Source organism: Patagioenas fasciata, chromosome 9, assembly GCF_037038585.1.
Source record: "Patagioenas fasciata isolate bPatFas1 chromosome 9, bPatFas1.hap1, whole genome shotgun sequence".
Classification (NCBI taxonomy): Eukaryota; Metazoa; Chordata; class Aves; order Columbiformes; family Columbidae; genus Patagioenas; species Patagioenas fasciata.
Window position 1 is genome coordinate 30,447,785 of NC_092528.1, and position 19,789 is coordinate 30,467,573.

Sequence of the window (19,789 nt, forward strand, 5' to 3'; positions counted from 1 at the left end):
TCTTCCATGCGCTAATGTCACATGGGAACCCTTTGTCAGCTGAATCTTATCTCTGGGGACATGGTGGCTTTGGTGACCCACCACTGACATCCAAAGGTCACAGCTCCTGCCCCAGCCAGATGGACATGTCCGAGGAGCGAGCCGGGGTTGTGAGGGCCCTGTACTGATCTTGGTGTTTCTGACCGAGCTCGTTGTCATCCCTACGGGTTCTGCACAGCGGTTCATGACACCGTGTCTGAACGTTCACCCTTCAGAGTCAAAATGCATTCATTAATGGTTAATGCCCCACTGCATCCCTGTGTGCTGGTGGGATTGCAGCGGCTTTCCCAGCTTGTACCGCAGCACAGCCCCCGTTTCCCTCTGCCCCATCGGTTTGTGTGTTCTACCATGCTTGTTCTCTCACCAGCGCTGATGGAAGTACCAGGACTCCAAAACAACTGGTGATGGAGCGTGCAGATGAAGCTATTTTGGTCCTTCCTCCCCATCTTTCCATATTTCTAGCTCGGCGGGCAGGGCGGCTGCTGGGGCTGCGCCGTCCAACCCAGATGGTCACGGGCAAACGTTTGCTTAACGCCGGCAGAGCGGACGCCGTCCTGGCCAAGTGGCAGATGGCAGCGGGTGACGCAGGAACAGGAGCTACACATCACCCCAGGCTTCCACACGGCTGGAAAACCTTCCTGCGAACAGCGACAGCCTCAAGCTGCCCAGTCTGACCCACAGCCCCAAGGGCAAGGAGACCATGGAAGGTCCATCTATAAAAAAAGGAGGAAATCGGGGTGGAGGGTCCGCAGCAGCATGAGGACTGAAGGCTTCCAGCTCTACCAGTAGGATTTCATCAGTCCAGAGGGGTGCGTGTGTGTCTAAAACAGGTACAGAAAAATAGCATTCACAGATGTGGTTTATTTATATGAAAACATATATTGCTGACCGGGTGACACCAGTGCTGCTCCTCAGCTCAAGGGAGACTGAGATAGGTCTGATCCTTCTTCCAGAACTGCTTATTACATGTTTGTACAGATCATGCAAATTAATCTTTCTTGGTTTCTTGCTTTCTCTCTCTCTTCCGTTCTTTCTTGGAGACATTTTTGTGGTTTAAATCCCATAAGTATTCACGACTTGCTTTTAACCAATAATTATGAGAAACACTGACTCCAGGCTTTCATACTCCTACTCACTCTGTACATGGTTTTAGTTTAAGGGAGTTTACTCTAACAGTACGAGCTGATGTGACATTCCCATAACAAAATACACCTTGGCCACCCCCATACCCACCGTGTGGCTCTGGGAATAAACTGAAAGCAAAGTTTCCATGACTTTAGCAGAAGTTATGGGAAACAGCAGGCTCTGTCACTGAAGGATGGATGTATAGGTTCAGTGTCCTGCAGGGATGGAGTTCATCCAAGTGTCTGGGACAAGCTGCAATGGGGACGGTTTCCTGGGAAATGGAGTGTTCCTGCATCGCCTGGTGCTGCAGCCGCTGTCAGAAATGCTGGGATGGAAACAAGGTGCCACCTCTGGACTTGGAAGATCTCAGAGAGACCCACGGGAACCGCTGGGAAATGCTCCAGATGCCCAGTTCTCCTCAGTACGGGGGTTTGGCTGCATTGGTCTCGCCCTCAGAAATGCTTTTCCTCAGGGAAAAAAAAAAGGAATTTGTTAAAATATCTTGGCTAACTAACATTTCAAGTCAGTTAATTCAAACTTGTGACTGTCCTTCACTTTCGGCTTTGTTACAGGTGGAAGGATGGACGGGGACCAAAATCTTTGGGTGGCTCAGGAAGAAAAAAGAACCTGAGAATATTCTTGATGGTAACTGGCCCAACAGGTACCCCAAACCCACCGCTGCAGAGTGTGTCTTATGTGCTGCGGGTAACGACAGTGATTGCACCGGCAATTACACCCGCTCAGGAAAAAACACTGGTGGAAAGGAAACAGCTTTCCATTCCCACCTCCCGCCTGGCCACGGGGCATTCAAAACAAACCAAGCTGTTAACATTAGAAAAGGTGGCCTGAAAAGATGTCCTTATATTCCAGTGGAAGGAAAAGGACTGCAAAAATCCTTGGTTTTGTCCCAGGAAAGCGGAAACCTTGGCGGTTGTTCAGAGGATGGGGGCTCCCGAGCAGCTCTGCAGCTCTCCCTGCTTTGCCCGGTCCCCCCGTCCGCTGCTGGCGGCTCCCGCTGCCGTTCTGGGCTTTATTCTGTAGGTGGAACTATTGCAAAGCGCACACGAGCAGCCGCTCGCTGCGTGTGCAGACTGGTGCATGCACGCTCGTGCACACACACTTGTGCACACACACACACGGGCTCTGCTGCAGCTTGTGCTGTTCCCCCGTGTCCTGTCCACCCACCAGCCGTATGGGATCATCCGCTGTCAGCCCCGTTAAAACCAGTGCGAAAGCATCTGAGCGCAGCTCTGCGCCAGCTCCGGCCTGAATCACCCAAAAACACCAATTGCAACCACAGCTGTGAGAATCAATGAGTTGAAATGAAGTTTACATGCCACAGCCCACGCTCTTTCAGCCTGCTGTACGTGTGAAAACCTCCATGTGAAGCTAATGAGCATTGACTTAATTGCACCGGTGGGCATCTCTCAGGAAAGTATATATTCAAAGTGGCTTGAAGCAGCAGGTGATGGATTGAGGCTGCTGGATCAAAAGCTGTCCCAGGTTTGCAGGAGACGAGAGCCAGCAAAGCCCTTGGAGGTGTCCCCATATCTCCCAGCGCGGTTTTCCCCAGCGTTAAAAGCTTTGCTATCCCCAAAGCGGTGACACCATGTTTCGCTGCTCCGTGAGTTCCCCTAACGATCGCTGTGCTCAGCTAATTGCAAACCCAGATCCCACCGTACCTGCTGCCTCCCTGGGGCCGTGCAGGGCTGTGTGGGGCTGGGATTGTCTCCTCCTCTTTCATCAAGAATCAATTTGTCATCACGTTTCAATTTGAAATCACACCATGAACATCGCTGCCTCATTCCGGCATCCTCCAAAACCGCACCCCAGGCACAGACACGACGATCCCTGAGGCTGACGGAGCCGCTGCAGCCAGAATTAATTACTGCACAAACCCAGCGAGAGCGATGCAATGCGAGGCTGTGTGCGGGACCTGATTAATGTATCAGTGCCAAATACTGGAGGAAAACTTTGAGTATTTATGCCAGAACACATCCCGTTGTGTTCAGCTCGCCCCTGCTGGTGTCTATGGGATGGTGAGGGCTCCAGCGTCCCACAGCTCCTGCTCCCCCGGCCCAGGTTTTGTTGTCCCAGGTGAGATGCGGGGTCCAGGAAGGTACAAGGGTGTGAGCTGGTGGCAACAGAGCGAGAGGAGCGACCAAGTTCCTTCACCTTGATGTTAAAGACAAAAATCATACATATGCCCTGTGCTGAGTATTTGAGGAAGCAAAATATATCTGCAGGAATGCAAATAATTGGTGAGCAAGGTAAACTTCTCGGCTAATTGGAAGGCAAAATTCATCCCCATTTTAATGATGTGCGGGCTGTGGAGGCTCTGCCTGCGCTATAGCCTGTGCCACTCAGCTAAGCCTGGCTTAAAGGCCACCTTTTTTAATTTGGTAGGAAAAAACATATACAACCTCAATTTGAGGCTTTTTACCTGATGTAAGGAGTTGTTCCCTGAGTGACAGGGAGGGAGCGCAGGGGCCGGGGAGGATGCCGCCCTGCGCATCGCTCCTCCCGCAGCGAGCACGGATCGAATCAATGCTATTTACCCACCAGCTGCTCGGTAAATATCACACGGGACTGACCAAGGCGGAATTATTAGACTGATGCTGCTGTTCCCTTCTGAGAGCCGGAATATCAGAGTGAAACACGATCATGTAAAAAGAACTGAGCGGATTTCCCGAAGGGCTTGCACAGGCTCAAATGCATCACCCAGTGAAGCAGCACAGCTTCCTAACACCAACGAGCCTGCGGATCCTCGCGTTCGTTGGGATTTAACCATAGCTGGGTACCCAATGCCTTTCACAGCCAGTTTGAAGTGATACAGAGGCTGAGGAGCTGAAGTGTTGTTCAAAGCCTGTAGGTTTCTATGTGCCACAACACCTCTGGGGAAGAAACCCAAACCAACAAGAAAAATGCCTTCAAAACAAGCAAATGAGAAAAATCCACCAAACCTTACGCATCTTACACCAATTGGTGATGTTTCAAAATTAATGCCCTATGGTGAGAAAACACGCAAGGCTGACAGATAATGGAGAACAAACTGGAGGGGGCTAGAGCTGCCACAGGTGTTCCTTTTAAGAGAATAAAATGTGTTTTCTCCAGACAAAGAGCATCCTGGTGCCTCCCTCTGCACCCCAGGTGAGCCCGGCCCCACGCCAGAGCTCTTGGGGTTCATCCACCACCATTCGGACACTAATGGATTCTAGCGCAGTAGTTTGCCATCAAGGAAACCGCAAGCAACAGACAGAGATGTTATCTCCGACATATGGTTCTTACTTGAGGAAATACGTCTGGCTGTGTTAATTAACACAGTATGGCTCAGGGCTGGTTTTTGCTTTATAACTACTTGGGGGTTCCCCTGGCAACGGCAAAGCCACCGACAGCGATAGCGGAGCCGAAAATGCTCGGGCAGGACCCAACACCCTCCTGCTCCCCCCGGACCCTCCTCAGCACGGATGAGTGCGGCTGAACTTGACCTTGCAGCTGCAGGACCTGTCACCTGTCACAGCAGTATTGGGACGTCCTCGCCACGTTTTCTCACACCTTCCAGACCATGTTGCACCGGGAGGCTGCTAAACGGTGCCAACATATTCGTTCGCCCTTTCGGCTCCGCATCCACATGTAGAGACTTGTTAGAAAGAGAAATCAGGTGGGGAGAGGAGAACAAACCCCCTCATTTGACCTGGGGGATGCTGCTGTCCTGTTTCCCCATCGGATTAAATCACATTCGTCCAGCCCTGCGACTGTGAAACCCACAGACACTGGATGAAAATGGCAGCAAACAAGCTCCCTTTGCGTGATGCCCAGAGGCTGCCTGGCCGGAGAGATGGCAGGTGAATAATATATATAAATAGAATATATATAATGTATAAATTCAATATAAATACATAAAATAAATAGCAGGGTGTCCTTTTGACAGCAGAGCCCTCGGCTGGGAAACCCTCTGGCATTGCTGGGACGTGAGCAGAGATAAACAGCGCATGCGGAGTGACACCAAGCAGGTAAGTCAGGCTTACCAAGATAATAAAATAAGCTGTGGCATACAAGAGTATTCAGGCCATCGGACAAGGGTGTGTGTCCGTCTGAGGGCGTGTTTGAACATATTTTCCGTTGCAGGAGAATTAGATGAAAATTATTTAATGCCACATTAAATCCTGGGGAGCCCGATGTGCAAGGCACCTGGTGTCAGGTTCCTATTTTGTGCGGTTCTTGGGTGATCCACGTCCCCTGGTCACACAGCTCGGCCTGGCCGGGGTTTGGGAGCTTTGAGCAGCGAGGTCGGCGTTGGCAACGTGAGTGGAGCCTTTTGCACGTCCCAGTTGTCTACGGGGAGAAAAGACGTGGTCATTGCTAACTGCATTGCTTACACCTTGCTTAATTAAGCTTTTGCTGATTACCACAACACCAGGGATTAATTTTTCAGCAGTAGATGTGCTACTTTAAACCAAGTCCCCAAAGCAAACCCTGGGGCTGCGCGCGGTGGGTTTGTAATGTCCTTGCCCAAAACCAGCCAAAGGAAAATAGTTCCTATAAATACTAATTAACAGAAAAGCCTGGTTTTTAGAAGCAGCTTTTTACCCTGTCGCTGTATAGCGCAGGAATGGCAAATCAAACCGCTCCCCACATGGTGGTAGCAGATGAACTCCTGCCTCGCTCCCCTGCCCTCCCACCAGGTGCTGCCGGTGGTTTTAGGAGGAATCTACAAAAACCCAAGACATCAGCAAACGTAATGAAGTTGGCAACGGCGCTGTCTGAGAGCGCGGAGGTGATGTTGCTGCTCGGCTACACGCGCATTCCCGTAAATCACTCCCCACAGCCGACCCCTTTCCGGACGCTTTCTGGCTGTTGCTGATGATCCTTTTTTATGTCTTCTTGGGCGCTTTTCCCAAGACAAACATGTGGTTCTTTGTTCGGAACCTTACGATGATTAGAATGACCGCTCGAGCATTGGTGACTTAAAGGTTATGGCGGGCACGACGCTTCCCACGGACGGGAAACAGCTGGATAAGTGATGCTGAGCGCGGTTTCCACAGAAGTCGGTGATCGATGAAACCCGGCGTTTCTGAGCTGACCCAGACTCAGGAAAAAGTGATCTCATAAGCCAAGAGAGGGCAACACGCGCGTTATTGATGCTTTTGTTGTTTTATTTCTCAGGGACCTGGAAGTGGTTTCGTTGACCGGGATCACGACCCTCGAACCAGCCCCACCAGCAAAGCAGAAGCTGTGGCAGCTCCTTTGGGCTCTGTGACCCCGCATTCAAGGACCCGAGTCCGGAGCAGGTACTCGCCCGCCGGGCCTTATCCACTGCAGCCGTAAATCACTTTCCACGTCACATAAATTGGGAGACGGAAAATACCGCTGATGTCAGGCGGTCCGGCGCTCCTGCCAGCGCAGGCTGCTCCTGACACGGCATTTTCCATGTTATTTTCCCCTGTCCGCTGTGAATGACCCGAGCACGGGGGCTCCTGCCCTACTGAGACCTTTTGAGCCCGACACAACCACTTGAGGACATTTTCCTCTGGAGCGCACCGAAACTTTCCTTTGCCAAATGTGATCCCATTGCTCCCAGCATGGACCACCCTGAATTTTTCCAGCCTTTGGCTGATTTTTGCCGTCCCCCCCGGCCAGGATTTCCCTGCTGATAACACTGAGCATCAAAAATACAAGTCAAGCCTCTTTCTCCCACCCAGGGAAGGCAGATCTGGCACTGGCGTCTTGTGTGTCACACACTTATATTCCCCATTAAAACAAGGTTTGGTTGTGTTTTGTAAAGAGCTGGCAGCTTGAACACACTCAAAATATTTCTACTATTGCCCTTGAGTGCCTGTTGAGGCAGCAAAGTGGCTCTGGGCACATTTCTGTTCACTTATAAAAATCATCTGTGAGGTCCCTGCTTTCTGCAGTCAGGATCAATAGTGCAAGGAGCAATTTGATTATATTTCCAAGCTTTTTCCAGCAATGTTCTATCCCAATGGCTCCAACTTTTCTTACCTTTCCATACAGGACTTTATTATTTCCTAGATTTACCACGAACAGACGACTCCAGGAGTGCGGGAGGTGGCAGAAGGATCCACCATGTTCCCAGGTCTGTGTTGTCCCTGGTCCCCACAAGTGCAGCTTTGAGCGAGCAGCTGCCCCGGGCCAGTTCCTGAAGGGAAAGGGCAAATTTTAGCCATTTCCACACAAAAACACAGAACAGAGATGGCACAGTTTCTGTGCATACAGCAAATGCGGCAGGTGCGGGGCAGACACCTGGTTTTAAAAATCAGGTGCTAATAGTTTGCACCTGAAATCCATTGCTGAAGATACACTAATTAACTAATGATAATTGCATTGACTTTAGAAACGGCTGCTGAGCAAGACACCTGAAGTCACCAAGCTGCCGGTGACAAGGTCACGGTGAAGCAGAGAAGTCACCTGAGGAGCACGGACACCCCAGCAAAACTGAGTTTGCACAGCCAAGAGGTGAGGAAGGACCTGCTCAGTGATTTATTTCCCCTGCTCAGCGATTTATTTCCCCTGCTGACCCTTGCAGAGGATTCTGCGGTGGGATCGGGACATTGGGTTCCACTGTAAATGGTTTTTAAGATGCGTCCTGTCCGAGCGGGTCACTCACAAGGTCCCCTTTGAAGCCCCCAGCTCTCAGCACACACCTTGTGTCACCGGGGCTTTCCAGCATGGGATGTGGCGTCCTGCTCAAACCGCAGCCTAAGCACCAACAACTGCAAAGCTCAGTACCAATGTCCCATTTGGTCCCATTTTTGGTTTGGTTTTGCTTTTACAAGGCTACAAAGAGACCTCAGGTTGTCTGCCTGTTTGTGTTTGTGCCTGGAGCAAAACAGACCACGAAGGGCCCTCTTAAAAGACATTGACACCTGCTGCCGTGCAGGCTGACCTGGCTGTTTCCTTACCTCCTGCTCCTCGTCCAAAAGCGGTTTGCATCATTGCAGACCTTTCACACACCACCGACCGCGGCCATCGGCTCCTGATTGCGACCCAATTGTCCCGTCGCTCTGACATCAGGGAATTCGGGCGCCTTGAAGCGTTTCCAGCCCCTCCATCCTCCTACCCGGTCACGTCCAGCGTGGGACGGACACCAGGACGAGGTGGGTTGGAGCACCAGTTGGACCAGATGTTGTTTTCCTGCTTTGGATTAGCACAAATAAGAAGGTGAAAAGTGGAACTTTTTATTTCTGCTGAAGCACAATCCCGTGCGTTTCGACTTGTGGTTTGAATTCTGACTTCTTTTGGTTTTACCGTAATTAAGTCACTATTTTTTCCAAGTGGAATAGAATATAAATTTAAAATATAAACTTAATTTATATTTATGTTATTAATAACGATTTTATTAAGATATAATTTAATATAAACTTGACATTCAGTGGTGGCAAAATGAGGTAGTCCGTCAACCTGAAGGTTTCTTTGGCAACAGGAGGCTCCCCAAACCAACCGTTTCCTATACGTTTGTGGCTTTGAGGAAGCCGCAAAGCCAGGTTTTACGGGCTAAATGGCTCTTTGTCATCACCTCTGTGTTCCCAACATTTAGGAATGAACTGATTTTGAGGAGATATCAAATCCGAGCAGCCAGCATCGCCCCCAGCCTGGAAAAGGAGAGCAAGGAGTCATTGGGACCCGCAGAGTGACCCTTTTGTGCTCTGGGGCGTGAGGTCACGACTCACAGAACAAAGGGAAGAGCTAAATCTGGGTTTTGAAGGGGCTGGTGCCGCGCTCAGCCCCAACACAGCGATGGTTTCTGGTGCAATTAGACAAGATTCACAATCAAAGCGTCTCCTGCATCAGCGCATCCCTTTTGTTCAGCGTGTGACAGCAAACAGAGGGTAAATGAAAACTGAGAATATCTGAGTGTGCGCAACCGCGTCTGAAAATGACTCAGTTTTGCTGGTCTGCCAGTCGGTTCTGCTCCACGTTCATTTATATGGGGTGATGTGCTGTCCCTTTGAGCTATTCTTCTCCTTTAATATTTGCTAAGATACTAAAGCCGTCCTGGAAAGACTTTTGGGGTTGGTTTGTTTGAAGATTATAATGCTAAAATGTGTATAGAAGACCACTCCACGCTAAAAATCCTTCTTTGAAAATGTAGTAGGCCATAAGATATTTGAACTAAAAATGACTAGTTATTCCATTTCGATAATTACTTGTGTTCCTTCTGTAGAAATTAATCAGGCAGCTTATAGCAAAGTGAATTCATCCATTCACATCTTCCAGTTCCAGCCCCTGCAAAAGGGATGGGGATAAGGTGTAATATGTGTTGTAGACACTTTTTGTCTTAACTGTTTTTAAAAGCAGAATGTTTTATAAGTTTTAACTGTTCTTTTGTGGCTGTTTCTGTGGGCAGCACAGCAGGAAGGACCGTCCAACCAACGGCTGTAAAGCAGGGTGTGATGGGTTGACGTGACCACCGCTACCCAGGGAACCTCAGGGTCACAAACGCGGCTCCCAACCGAGAAAATGGTTCATTTTCCTGCACGGTGGGAGCGCAGCGGGACGCACGGAGCTGGGACGGCCGGCGGGACTTTGGTCGCTGCTCATCCCGTGGTTTGCTGGGAACAGAATCACCTGCACGGACACAGAGTCACCGCTCACATGTTTGGGAACCGCGAGGAGCACAGGTTTGTCACGGGGTTGTTGTGGATTTATCGCAGGGTTGTCGCGGGGTTGTTGTGGATTTATTGCAGGGTTGTCGCGGGGTTGTTGTGGATTTATCGCAGGGTTGTCGCGGGGTTGTTGTGGATTTATTGCAGGGTTGTCGCAGGGTTGTCGTGGGTTTGTCGCAGGTTTATTGCGGGTTTGTCGCAGGGTTGTCATGGGTTTGTTGCAGGTTTATCACAGGTTTGTCTCGGGTTTGTCGCAGGGTTGTCACGGGTTTGTCGCAGGGTTGTCACGGGTTTGTCGCAGGGTTGTCGCAGGGTTGTCGCAGGTTTATCGCAGGTTTATCGCAGGTTTATCGCAGGTTTATCGCAGGTTTATCGCAGGGTTGTCGCAGGTTTGTCGCAGGTGTATCACAGGTTTATCGCAGGGTTGTTGCAGGTTTATCGCAGGGTTGTCGCAGGTGTATCACAGGTTTATCGCAGGGTTGTTGCAGGTTTATCGCAGGGTTGTCGCAGGGTTGTTGCAGGTGTATCACAGGTTTATCGCAGGGTTGTTGCAGGTTTATCGCAGGGTTGTTGCAGGTGTATCACAGGTTTATCGCAGGGTTGTTGCAGGTTTGTCAGGCAGGTGTTTCAGTAGATCGAGGTATCCCCAGAGACACGAGCGAAAATAATCCAGGGGACCTGGCCCTGCTTGCCTGGAAGCGTTTTCTGTTCACTGTCAGGGAGCCGTTCACAGCGCAAACCCAGATGCTCCTATTTCCCATCACACAAATGATATTTCCGGTGTTAAACATTAATCTCCTGCAGCACCCTTTTTATTAGCCTACCAAAATTTATTTTGTGCTCTGCTTTGAGGATGAAAAAAAACCCAGACGAGCGCTAAGCATATTTGGTTCTGTTGTTTCACGCCACTACATTTGCATGTGGAGTTTATTCTTTCTTGGGTAAAACACATTTAACCACCTATAACAATTAAAGATTAAATCGAACATCACCTCTCCATTAGGTAAAGTCATTTTAAATAATTAAACCCTTTGTCTGAGAAGGGGAATTTCCCCCATTTCATTTTTCTGTTCTTTTGTGTTAAATGCCCAGCGCTCCTGCAAAGGAAACCAGATAGAAAAAGCTGGGAGCCACATCAACAATGTAAAGCAAGGAGTATCTCACAGCACTGTTTCTTCAAATCAAAATCAAGACAGTCTATCTCTTTTTCTGATGAATACATTTTAATGATGTATGGGCCATATGCGTCTGGCTCCAGTTTCTATTCTCATGCACTTTTAATGCTGCTACAATGCTTTATTCTGAAGTCTAATTTCTTCCTCCTTGGAAAAGCTCCACATGCAAAGCACAGGCCGGGCTCCCAGCTCACACACACCAATTCACTTCCAAATCTAGTTATCAGTTTTAATAGACGAGATCTTTCACTGCTTCATTTTGGAATATCCCATTAGGAATAAGAGTCTGATACATATGGCAGGCGCTTCTATCTATGGCACATATGCCAAGCACTTCTATCTATGGCCCATATGCCAAGCACTTCTATCTATGGCACATATGGCAAGCGCTTTGATGCCGATGGCAAGCAACAATTCCAGCTGGATGAAAATGTGGGTAAATCTGGTACTAGCAGGGTATGTTGGTGCATTGGATCCCCCAGGTCAGGGGTTAACGCTTTATGGAAAGATTTGGGCCTGTACAAGCTGCTGGTCTTGATCAGGCAACAACCCCTGAACTTGCCCTCACTACAGGAAAATAATTTGGTTTTAAAAGCTGATTAAAAAAATGTCCTGACATTTATGTATTTTGCTTATTACTTAGCAGTAGGAGCTCTGGGTTTCTGGGAGGGGGAATAAGGGAAATATTTGTTCTCGACTTGGTTTGGATGCATTATTTATATTCGCCCTCATGCTAGAAACATTATTGCTGTGACTGCTCTGTTTGTTTTACCTGCTATCCCTTTTTTTACAGTTTGTGACCACACAGTCGTTCTTTACTCCTGCAGCTGCTACGGGACATAAACACCAAAGTGGTGGACGAGAGCCCGGATTTTATATCGGACCTGTTTGCACAGCCCAAGGGATATAACATGGAACTGGGGATATGTTCTGTTACCAACAGCAAGAATTAGAGGGGATGGGCGCTGCCCACATCTGGGTTTGCTTCACACAGATGTTATTGTGGGCGGAACGGTCCGTAGGTGAACGTCGTTCCTCTTCTTCGACACAAACGTTCCAGGATGAAACTCCAAATCACGACAGCGGCCGCCGCAGGGTTCGCCCCGACGCCTTTTCCACTGCTCTACAGGGGTGTTTAATGATGTAACAGCATTTACAGCATTGACGGAATTTTAAAAGTCTCATACCGCATTTTTTTACACCAGAAACGAGCAATTAAGTCACAAGGGAGGACACACAATATAGGAAAGTTCCAACAGAGCGCTTAGAGAAAGCGGTATTTGAACTTGGCATTTATTTTAATTACACCTATTGAAGATGTGCTCCTCTTGGAGAGACAATATATTTCCTTTTTTACTTTTCTCATCTTTAAATGTAGATAGCGTGTAACTGCACTGATATGCAATGGACAAAGCAGCATTATTGCATTCAAAATACATTACAAAAATAATTTTAAGTTGTAGAAACACATGCATTGCATCGGCCACGGGGAGCACAAGTGAACGGTCGTCTGATGCAGCGAAATGGTTTCCCCTGCGCTGTGTGTGCGTTTGGAGCCGTCAGAGCTGACTCAGTTGCCTTCTACCCGCGGCAGCGATGCCGCCGCTGGGCTCGTTCAGCGAGGCCGTCCTCCCTCTGGGGGGCCGCGGAGGGGTCGGGGCCGGCAAACCCCCCGTGCCGCCGCTGTTTCGCTTACCCGAGGTGGGGGCCTTGGCAGCTCTGGACATCCCAAACTGTGCGGAGAGATTGATTTCCTTCCCAGAACCAGGGCTGCCGCGGCTTTGCTGCCTGTAAGCAGAGGTTACGCTGCCCCGAGTCAGGGAACGCGGTGATAAGGGGAAGTTTCCACTGAGCTTTTTTAGCTCCAGAACTTGCTCCCTGGCTTGAGTCAAGGCTGCAGTCAGCTCATAGCGTTCCTCGCACTCCCTGCGCACCGTCTCCTGGAGAAGGGCGTTCTGCAAACAGAAACAAACAGGGCTTAGAAAATGCCACAAGGCAAGAAGTGTGGCTGTGGAACTGCCGGGGGTGAGGGAAACAAACCCTTCAGCGCTTGCCCGCGTCCGGGTTCCTCTGACCGTCACTCCTCAGCGTTTACACACGGGAGACTGTGCCAAACCTGCGGGATGTTCTCAGAAGTGATTTCTCCTCTGCTGCCCACCCTCCTACCCATTATGATGGATTTGTTTTATAAATCTTTTCATTTCAATGGTTATTAAAGCAGCGCTTCCCAGGGTCTGAAATACAGATGCTTTGAATGATTTCAGCAAGCGCGTGTCCCTCGGTAAAAATAGCAAAGCATTTTCAGGGCCGTGCTCCTACCTCCTCTTGGACTTGACTCAAACTGTGAATCAGCTCTGTCCTCTCCTGGGTTAATTTTTCCAGTTCATCTGACTTGTGTTTAATTTCTTTCCTCATGTTATCCAGAAATGACTCGTTATTGTTCTTTTCCACTGTCAGCTGGAATTCAAGTTCAGTAATTAGTCTCTTAAGGCTCTGAATTTCTTTCTCTTTATCTTCGTCTTTCTCTGCAAGTTTGATCTGGGCATCTTGTAGCTTCTTTTCAAGCATTTCAGTCTCCATCCTCAAGCTGTTAGTGGCACTGGATATTAAACCTGGGATCTGCGGTAGATGAGACAAAAATGGCATTAGTGTGCATTCAGTGGATACCTCCAGGTATGTAGAATTAAATATCAGACAAAGGTTGACTTCAGGAAATAAAACACAAACATACATGTCCTCAGAGACAAAAAAGAAATGCTTTGAGTTTACATAATACCCTGAAAGGATATCAGAGAGATGTAAATTAATCAAAACTCACTCGGAACAGAGAGATTAATTAATGTGTCCAAGATCAAAAGGAGAAATAGAAGTAAAAATGGCATTTTACCGCAAGCCCGTTTCAGGGGTTTAAAATCATAGTCAAATATTTGTAAAGTGAACCAAGCCAAACTGTTATAATCAGCTCTTTCACTCTGTCCTGTAACAAATTTTAAATAATAATATAATTTCATCAAATTGTTTTGATTTTTTTTTTTCCAGAATTCTCAAGAAATGTGTCAAACCTTTTGAAACTAAGGGAAAAACTTTCAATTTCTCTATAAAACCTGCAAAACTGTGGGTCTGGGTAGCTGGGAATTGTGGTGCAGCCACCAGGGAAGTGGTTCAGTGGCTACGGGACCTTCGCCCATCGGTGCCGAATTCATTTGGGATGGAAAAAACCAGTAGGGATGGGTTTGGGATGACTTGGTGTCGTCTGAAACAGTCCAAGGCTTCTAAAATACGATGAAGTCAGTTTAAAATGAACTAACAACTACAGCGTATGGACAGAGATGAACTGCAGGTAAAGAAAGATGGGAGAAAAGAAGGTTCTACTCCTTCCCTTGCTATTTTTTAGGAGTTTACATCATCTGCTGGCAGAAAGCGCATTTTTGGGGCGTTACGCACCTTCTTCTGCAGCTCTTCGTGATCTCGCTGGTATTTTGCGATTAGTTCCTGCTGTTTTTGTCTCTCCATGTCCAGTTCCACCCTGGCTTCCTCCTTGACTTTAAGAATCGCCTCCTTGTGCCGTGCTTCGCCTTTGGCCAGATCGATCTCCATCTGGGGAACAAGAGTTTGTTATTGATACAGAGGAACCCATCCTCCAATATTTGTTGCGTTCTACGCCACCATGAACGAGGGGATGTGAAACTGGGCAGACGGGTGTTTCGGGCACATTGGGCAGCCCCGGGAGGGTCTCACAAGCCTAAATTTAGGTGGTTGAACTTCACGCTAAATCACTACGAAAGCACTGAATTACAACCTGCTCAGCTCGTTCTTAAAATAGTTGATTATTTTGCTGGAAGGTAAAACTCTGGTCATGATTATTTTCAAATGCAGCAAAACGATATAATAAATGACATCTACTCTGCTACAAATAGGCCATAAACTCAATATTAAAATATTAAGATAGTTTCTTATAAGATAATTTGTTATTCTTGCCACTCAGCCTTGTGAGAGAACAGTAATTTATCATATGGATTTGGCAATTCAGCCATCGTTTCCTGCAGTTGCCTGGATTACGGAGGGAATCCTGGAGGCTGCATGTGGAAACCTGTTTTTGCGAAACCCATAGTTAATAGTGTGTTCCTGTGGCTGAATTCTAATGGACTTAATTGGAGCACGCTGGAAGAATACGAACGGCACATTAAACACGCACAACACCAGGCTAATGACTTAAAATTATTAAAAGCAGAAAAGCCCAGAATGAGCTTAATTGCAATTATCTCATTCACACACAAATTATGAGCAAAAGTATAATAAATCTCCCTAATTATGCAGAAAGGATAAACTGGAAATATTTTCATTATTTTTAAAATCAAAATATACCCAGTTCTGGGCATGGAATAGGCACAAATTCCTCACTGGTTTACCTTGAAACTGGCACATTTGTAAGATTCTTAGAGTAGATAATAATAATAATATTAAATTGATATGATATGGTATGATGTGATTATACTGTAATGTAATGTAACAATATAATATAATATAATATAATATAATATAATATAATATAATATAATATAATATAATATAATATAATATAATATAATATAATATAATATAATATAATATAATATAATATAATATAATATAATATAATATAACATAACAATTACTATTATCACTATTATCACTATTATCACTATTATCACTATTATCACTATTATTACTATTACTATTATTGAAATGTCTTCCCCAATATTAGATATAGGAGTTAGGATTCTAATTGTAGAAAACCAAATGGATTAACTCTACATATTACTATAGAAGCAGATCATATGTTGGATGCCACTTGATTAAAAGACTAAAAATAAAGGCAGTATAGAAAACGGAGCTCGTTCTGAAGATTATAGGGGCGTTCTTTCACATTTAACACTTGCTGCTGATAAAAGTGAGACCAGAAGACAAAATAAAATGGCAGTTTATGTTCAAAGAAAGTATAGTGGCTGCTAATTGCCTTAAAGCCACTTACACATGCCTCATTAATTAATAGTATAAAAAATTCATAAAGCAAATGTTTACATTAATCTGAAAATCTTTGGTGAAAGCTCTTTTTCCCTTCAATTCCATGACACCAATTGAAGGCTTTTCTGTATTTCCATTAGGAAAGCGGAACACGTTCCACTTATGCGGTGGCACCCTGACCCGAGAAGAGGAGAACTTTGTCACTTTGTCACTTTTCTGATCCCTTTCCTGATGCGAACGTTGGTGGAGCGCTCGCCGTTAACTGCATTCTCATGGCTGCGGTGCCCCAGCTGTAATTGCTCTCTCCTCCTAGCGGGGTCTTTACCTTGTGGGATGTCAGGGTGAACAATACGCTGTGATTACGCAGACAGCGCGACCTCATCCTAAAATTACATCCTGCGACGGAGAGGTTAAGAAGTTCTAAAAGAAATGGAACCGAGCTTAATTGCTAGTAGGCCAAAAATTTTCCAGAGACTAAATAAAGCTTTGAGACACTTATCATGTACTGAAAAAGACAGTAATTTTAGTCAGCAGTTATGTAAGGCTGAAATCAGAAAAGTCAGAGTTATTGTTCAACACTATTCTCAATTTTTTCTTCACAGATCTATTATTTTTTAAAAATTCTTCTATTTAGTTTGGGATTTTTTTGGCGCTCATGTAAAATAGTTGCAGATTAAAACTAAGTTCACATGCTCACAGTTATTTATGGTAAAGAGCTTTCCAAATCCCAATTAGCGCATCCAGTGGGGACGCACGTTTGGTTCTTAAATCAGCTGGAAATATTTTTCCACAGCAGACCTCAAACCCAAGTGTTGTTCCAAAGGTCAAAGCTCAAGAACCGAGACATCGCAAGTATGCACGAAAAGACAATGACCAAGTTACAACCGAACGTTGTAGAATGTGATGATGCTCGTTAACGATGCAGCTGGCGGGGCGAGAGCTGGTTAACTGCCATGAGTGACACAACGGCCACGGGGACGGCACCAGCACGTGTCAGAGGATCAGTTTGGTTGGAAGAGATCCTCAAGCTCACTGAGTCCAACCGTCTCCCACCCCTGGCATTGCCCCATGTCCCTGAGAACCTCCTGTCCGTCTGTCCAACCCTCCAGGGATGGTGACTCCAGCACTGCCCTGGGCAGCCTGTTCCAATGCCCCACAGCCCTTCAGGGAAGAAATTGTTCCTAAATCCAACCTCAACCTCCCAACTTGGGGCTGTTTCCTCTGCTCCTGGCGCTTGTATCCTGCACCCAGAGCTGCCGGAGGTACCCGGCAGAGCACCCACACACCTCCCGCCCTCCTCGTCAGCTCTACGGGTAACAACCCCGCTGCCTTTTGCTATTTGCCAACTCCTGGTCACTCCAGAACCGCTACGCTACAACAGGTTGTGTGTTGAGCTCTGCTTTGGCTTGCAAATACCCATCTTCTAAGGAAAGGATATTTTTGCTCATCTGCTTATTATTTGTTTTATAGATTAGTTTTACAGACAGCAATCTTCAGTTTCAGTTCAGCTAACCTGCTAACAGGAAGGCTCCGCGTTCCCTCCACCTTGCCAACAACACATACCCTTGTTTTTACTGGGAAACTACTTCAGTATTAAATATCTGCTTTCCTGCCACTCAGGGGACTGCACTCCTGACACGGGCCCTTCACAAATACCCCGAAACCTGGGAAGTCTGGATCACACCTGAGCATCTGCCAAGTCTGGGAACACTCCTACTAAATACCTGCTGCGTTCAGTTCCAACCCACGTAGAGAAATCACCCATCACAACCTGGTGTACAAAGATTATCGACGTGTTCGCGCTTGAGGAGTTGGGTGTCTGGCTTACTGTGCTCATTCCTGACAGCTCACTACAGCTGAAAGAAAGAAATACAGAAGAAATGGAAAGGGTGCCAACTGCCCCTCCAGCATTACCTTCTCTCTCCAGTTATCTTCATTCCGCATCTTCTGTCTTAACGTTTCCTGCAGCTGCTCTGTTCTGTTCTGATGAGAAATCAGCATTAACTCCCTAGAAACCACAAAAACTCGTATGTAGACGTGTGCTCTGCCCAGACTGGGGGAATGCCATTTTCTTGCAATTAAGTCCTTTGTGGCCAAAGCTCGTCTTTTCCTCTTGGTTTGGTGTTGTGTGCACTGAGCCCAGCAATCCTGCCTGGCACCCAGGGGCACGGCAGAAATCACTGCTCAGCACTTGCAGAACGCCACCACGTCCTTTACCAACTCTGTGTGTTACAGAAAACACTATACTTGATCTTTCTTCCACACACACGTATTTAAACCTCAGATACTGTTAATATTTCTCAAGTCAAATTTTGAAGAACACTGAAAAACCATTATAATATTCAAAACAGAAACTGTATTCAATGAACTCAGGATATTACTAGCATTAATTAAAAAGTTGTAATAGGTTTTGAATTAAAACCATTGAGTGCCTTCTATTGATAGAGTTATTGTTTGTTATGTGAGGCTTGTAGAGCAAAAGCCCTGGAGAGTTTATATTCTTGTAATTTAGATTATTAGGAATGTACCACCTGGACCAACTCACATATCTGGGGTTTAAGTAGAAGGGAAATATTCTTCAATTAACATCTAATATCTATTCATGCAGGTACTAAAGTACAGGGAATATCCAAATCCTCTCAATATTAAAAATAGCTTAATGCCTTTTGGTGTCCATCCCTCTCAGACCATGTCTGTCCTCTCCCAAAGCCACTTTTCGGAGTATATTTTCCATTGCACACAAAGCAAACCAATAACGTATTGCCATGCCTTAAGGCATTCTCTTTTGCCAATAAAAGACAAGCTAATTTATCAGAAACTGAAAATTCACTAGCAGGACACTTTTAAATGGTAAAAACAAGCGTGTGGTTGTTAGGAATAAAACTGGATATGTAGATTAAAAAGCAATTTTTTTAAAAAAGTGGGTTTCTGTTGGTAAGTGCAGCAATCTAAACCAACGGCACTCAAACTGGACCCCGTTCCAGGAAAGACAACCCTCAGAAGCTCAGTGCTTTATTTTCTACATCTGAAAAGTAATTAGAGGGAAAACAGCAGCTTCGTTGATACCTGAGAACCTTCAAAATACGACGAGACTGGCGGGAAGTTTCCCGTATGCTTCACCAGATACTAAACCGTATCCAATAACCTGGCATATCGTCATATTTACAGCATCGTTACGGTTCGCACGTTGCTAATATGGGAATTTAAACTCTCCAGGGCGTTTGCTCTACAAGCCTCACGTAACAAACAGCAGCTGCAAACAAACAAACTGCAATAAATGGGTGTTTAGATTAAGCTGGAACTGAAGCTCTGGCCCGCAAAGTAAGGAAGTTTTTCTCTTTTTTTCACATGTATTGTTGTTTTGTGGTCCCAGGAGACGCCCCCATTACCTTTCCTGTTTCAGCATCGCCACCTCCTCCTCCGCCTGCCTCAGACAGGCCCTCAGCGCCTCCAGCTCGCTTTCCCAGCGGCCCGTCCTCCTCTTCAGATCCTCTTCTTTCTTCTCCTTCTCCGCCACCTCTTCCTGTAAATGCTTGCAGACCTGCTGGCAGAGGAGGAGAGATTCCTCCTTCTCCTTGAGCTCCTTCGTAAGCCTGCAGATGAAATAATGAAGTGTCAGGATTGCAGTTACCATATCCTTACTCACAGGTAGATACTAAACAGACAGAAATTGTAACTGAAAAATAAGATATTAGACAAAAAGCTATCTATTCTTTATGAGGTTAAATCTAGTGACGTGAGCACCAAACTAGAAAGCAAAACCAGGAAAAAAACATCGTATGAAATGTCGGTTAAAATAATAAAATGATTTTTTTGCTC

At 46.5% G+C, this 19,789-nt stretch overlaps 1 protein-coding gene across 12 annotated transcripts in view; it reads right to left on the reverse strand.

Annotated features, from left to right (window-relative positions):
- Positions 1–12,503: 12,503 nt before the first annotated feature.
- Positions 12,504–19,789, reverse strand: part of LEKR1 (leucine, glutamate and lysine rich 1) — a 38,655-nt gene continuing 31,369 nt past the window's right edge. For 5 of the 12 annotated variants that reach the window (XM_065844876.2, XM_065844879.2, XM_065844875.2 and 2 more), the window contains 5 exons: positions 19,360–19,563; positions 17,885–17,978; positions 14,411–14,563; positions 13,286–13,585; positions 12,504–12,921 (listed from right to left, as the gene is read on the reverse strand). In XM_065844876.2, coding sequence (XP_065700948.1) covers positions 12,526–12,921; positions 13,286–13,585; positions 14,411–14,563; positions 17,885–17,978; positions 19,360–19,563 — 1,147 coding nt within the window. In that variant the 3' untranslated portion in view covers positions 12,504–12,525. Of the gene's footprint in view, positions 12,922–13,285; positions 13,586–14,410; positions 14,564–15,679; positions 16,391–17,694; positions 17,827–17,884; positions 17,979–19,359; positions 19,564–19,789 lie in introns of those variants that run through there. The other 7 variants (XM_065844877.2, XM_065844884.2, XR_011740561.1 and 4 more) reach the window with 7 other exon arrangements.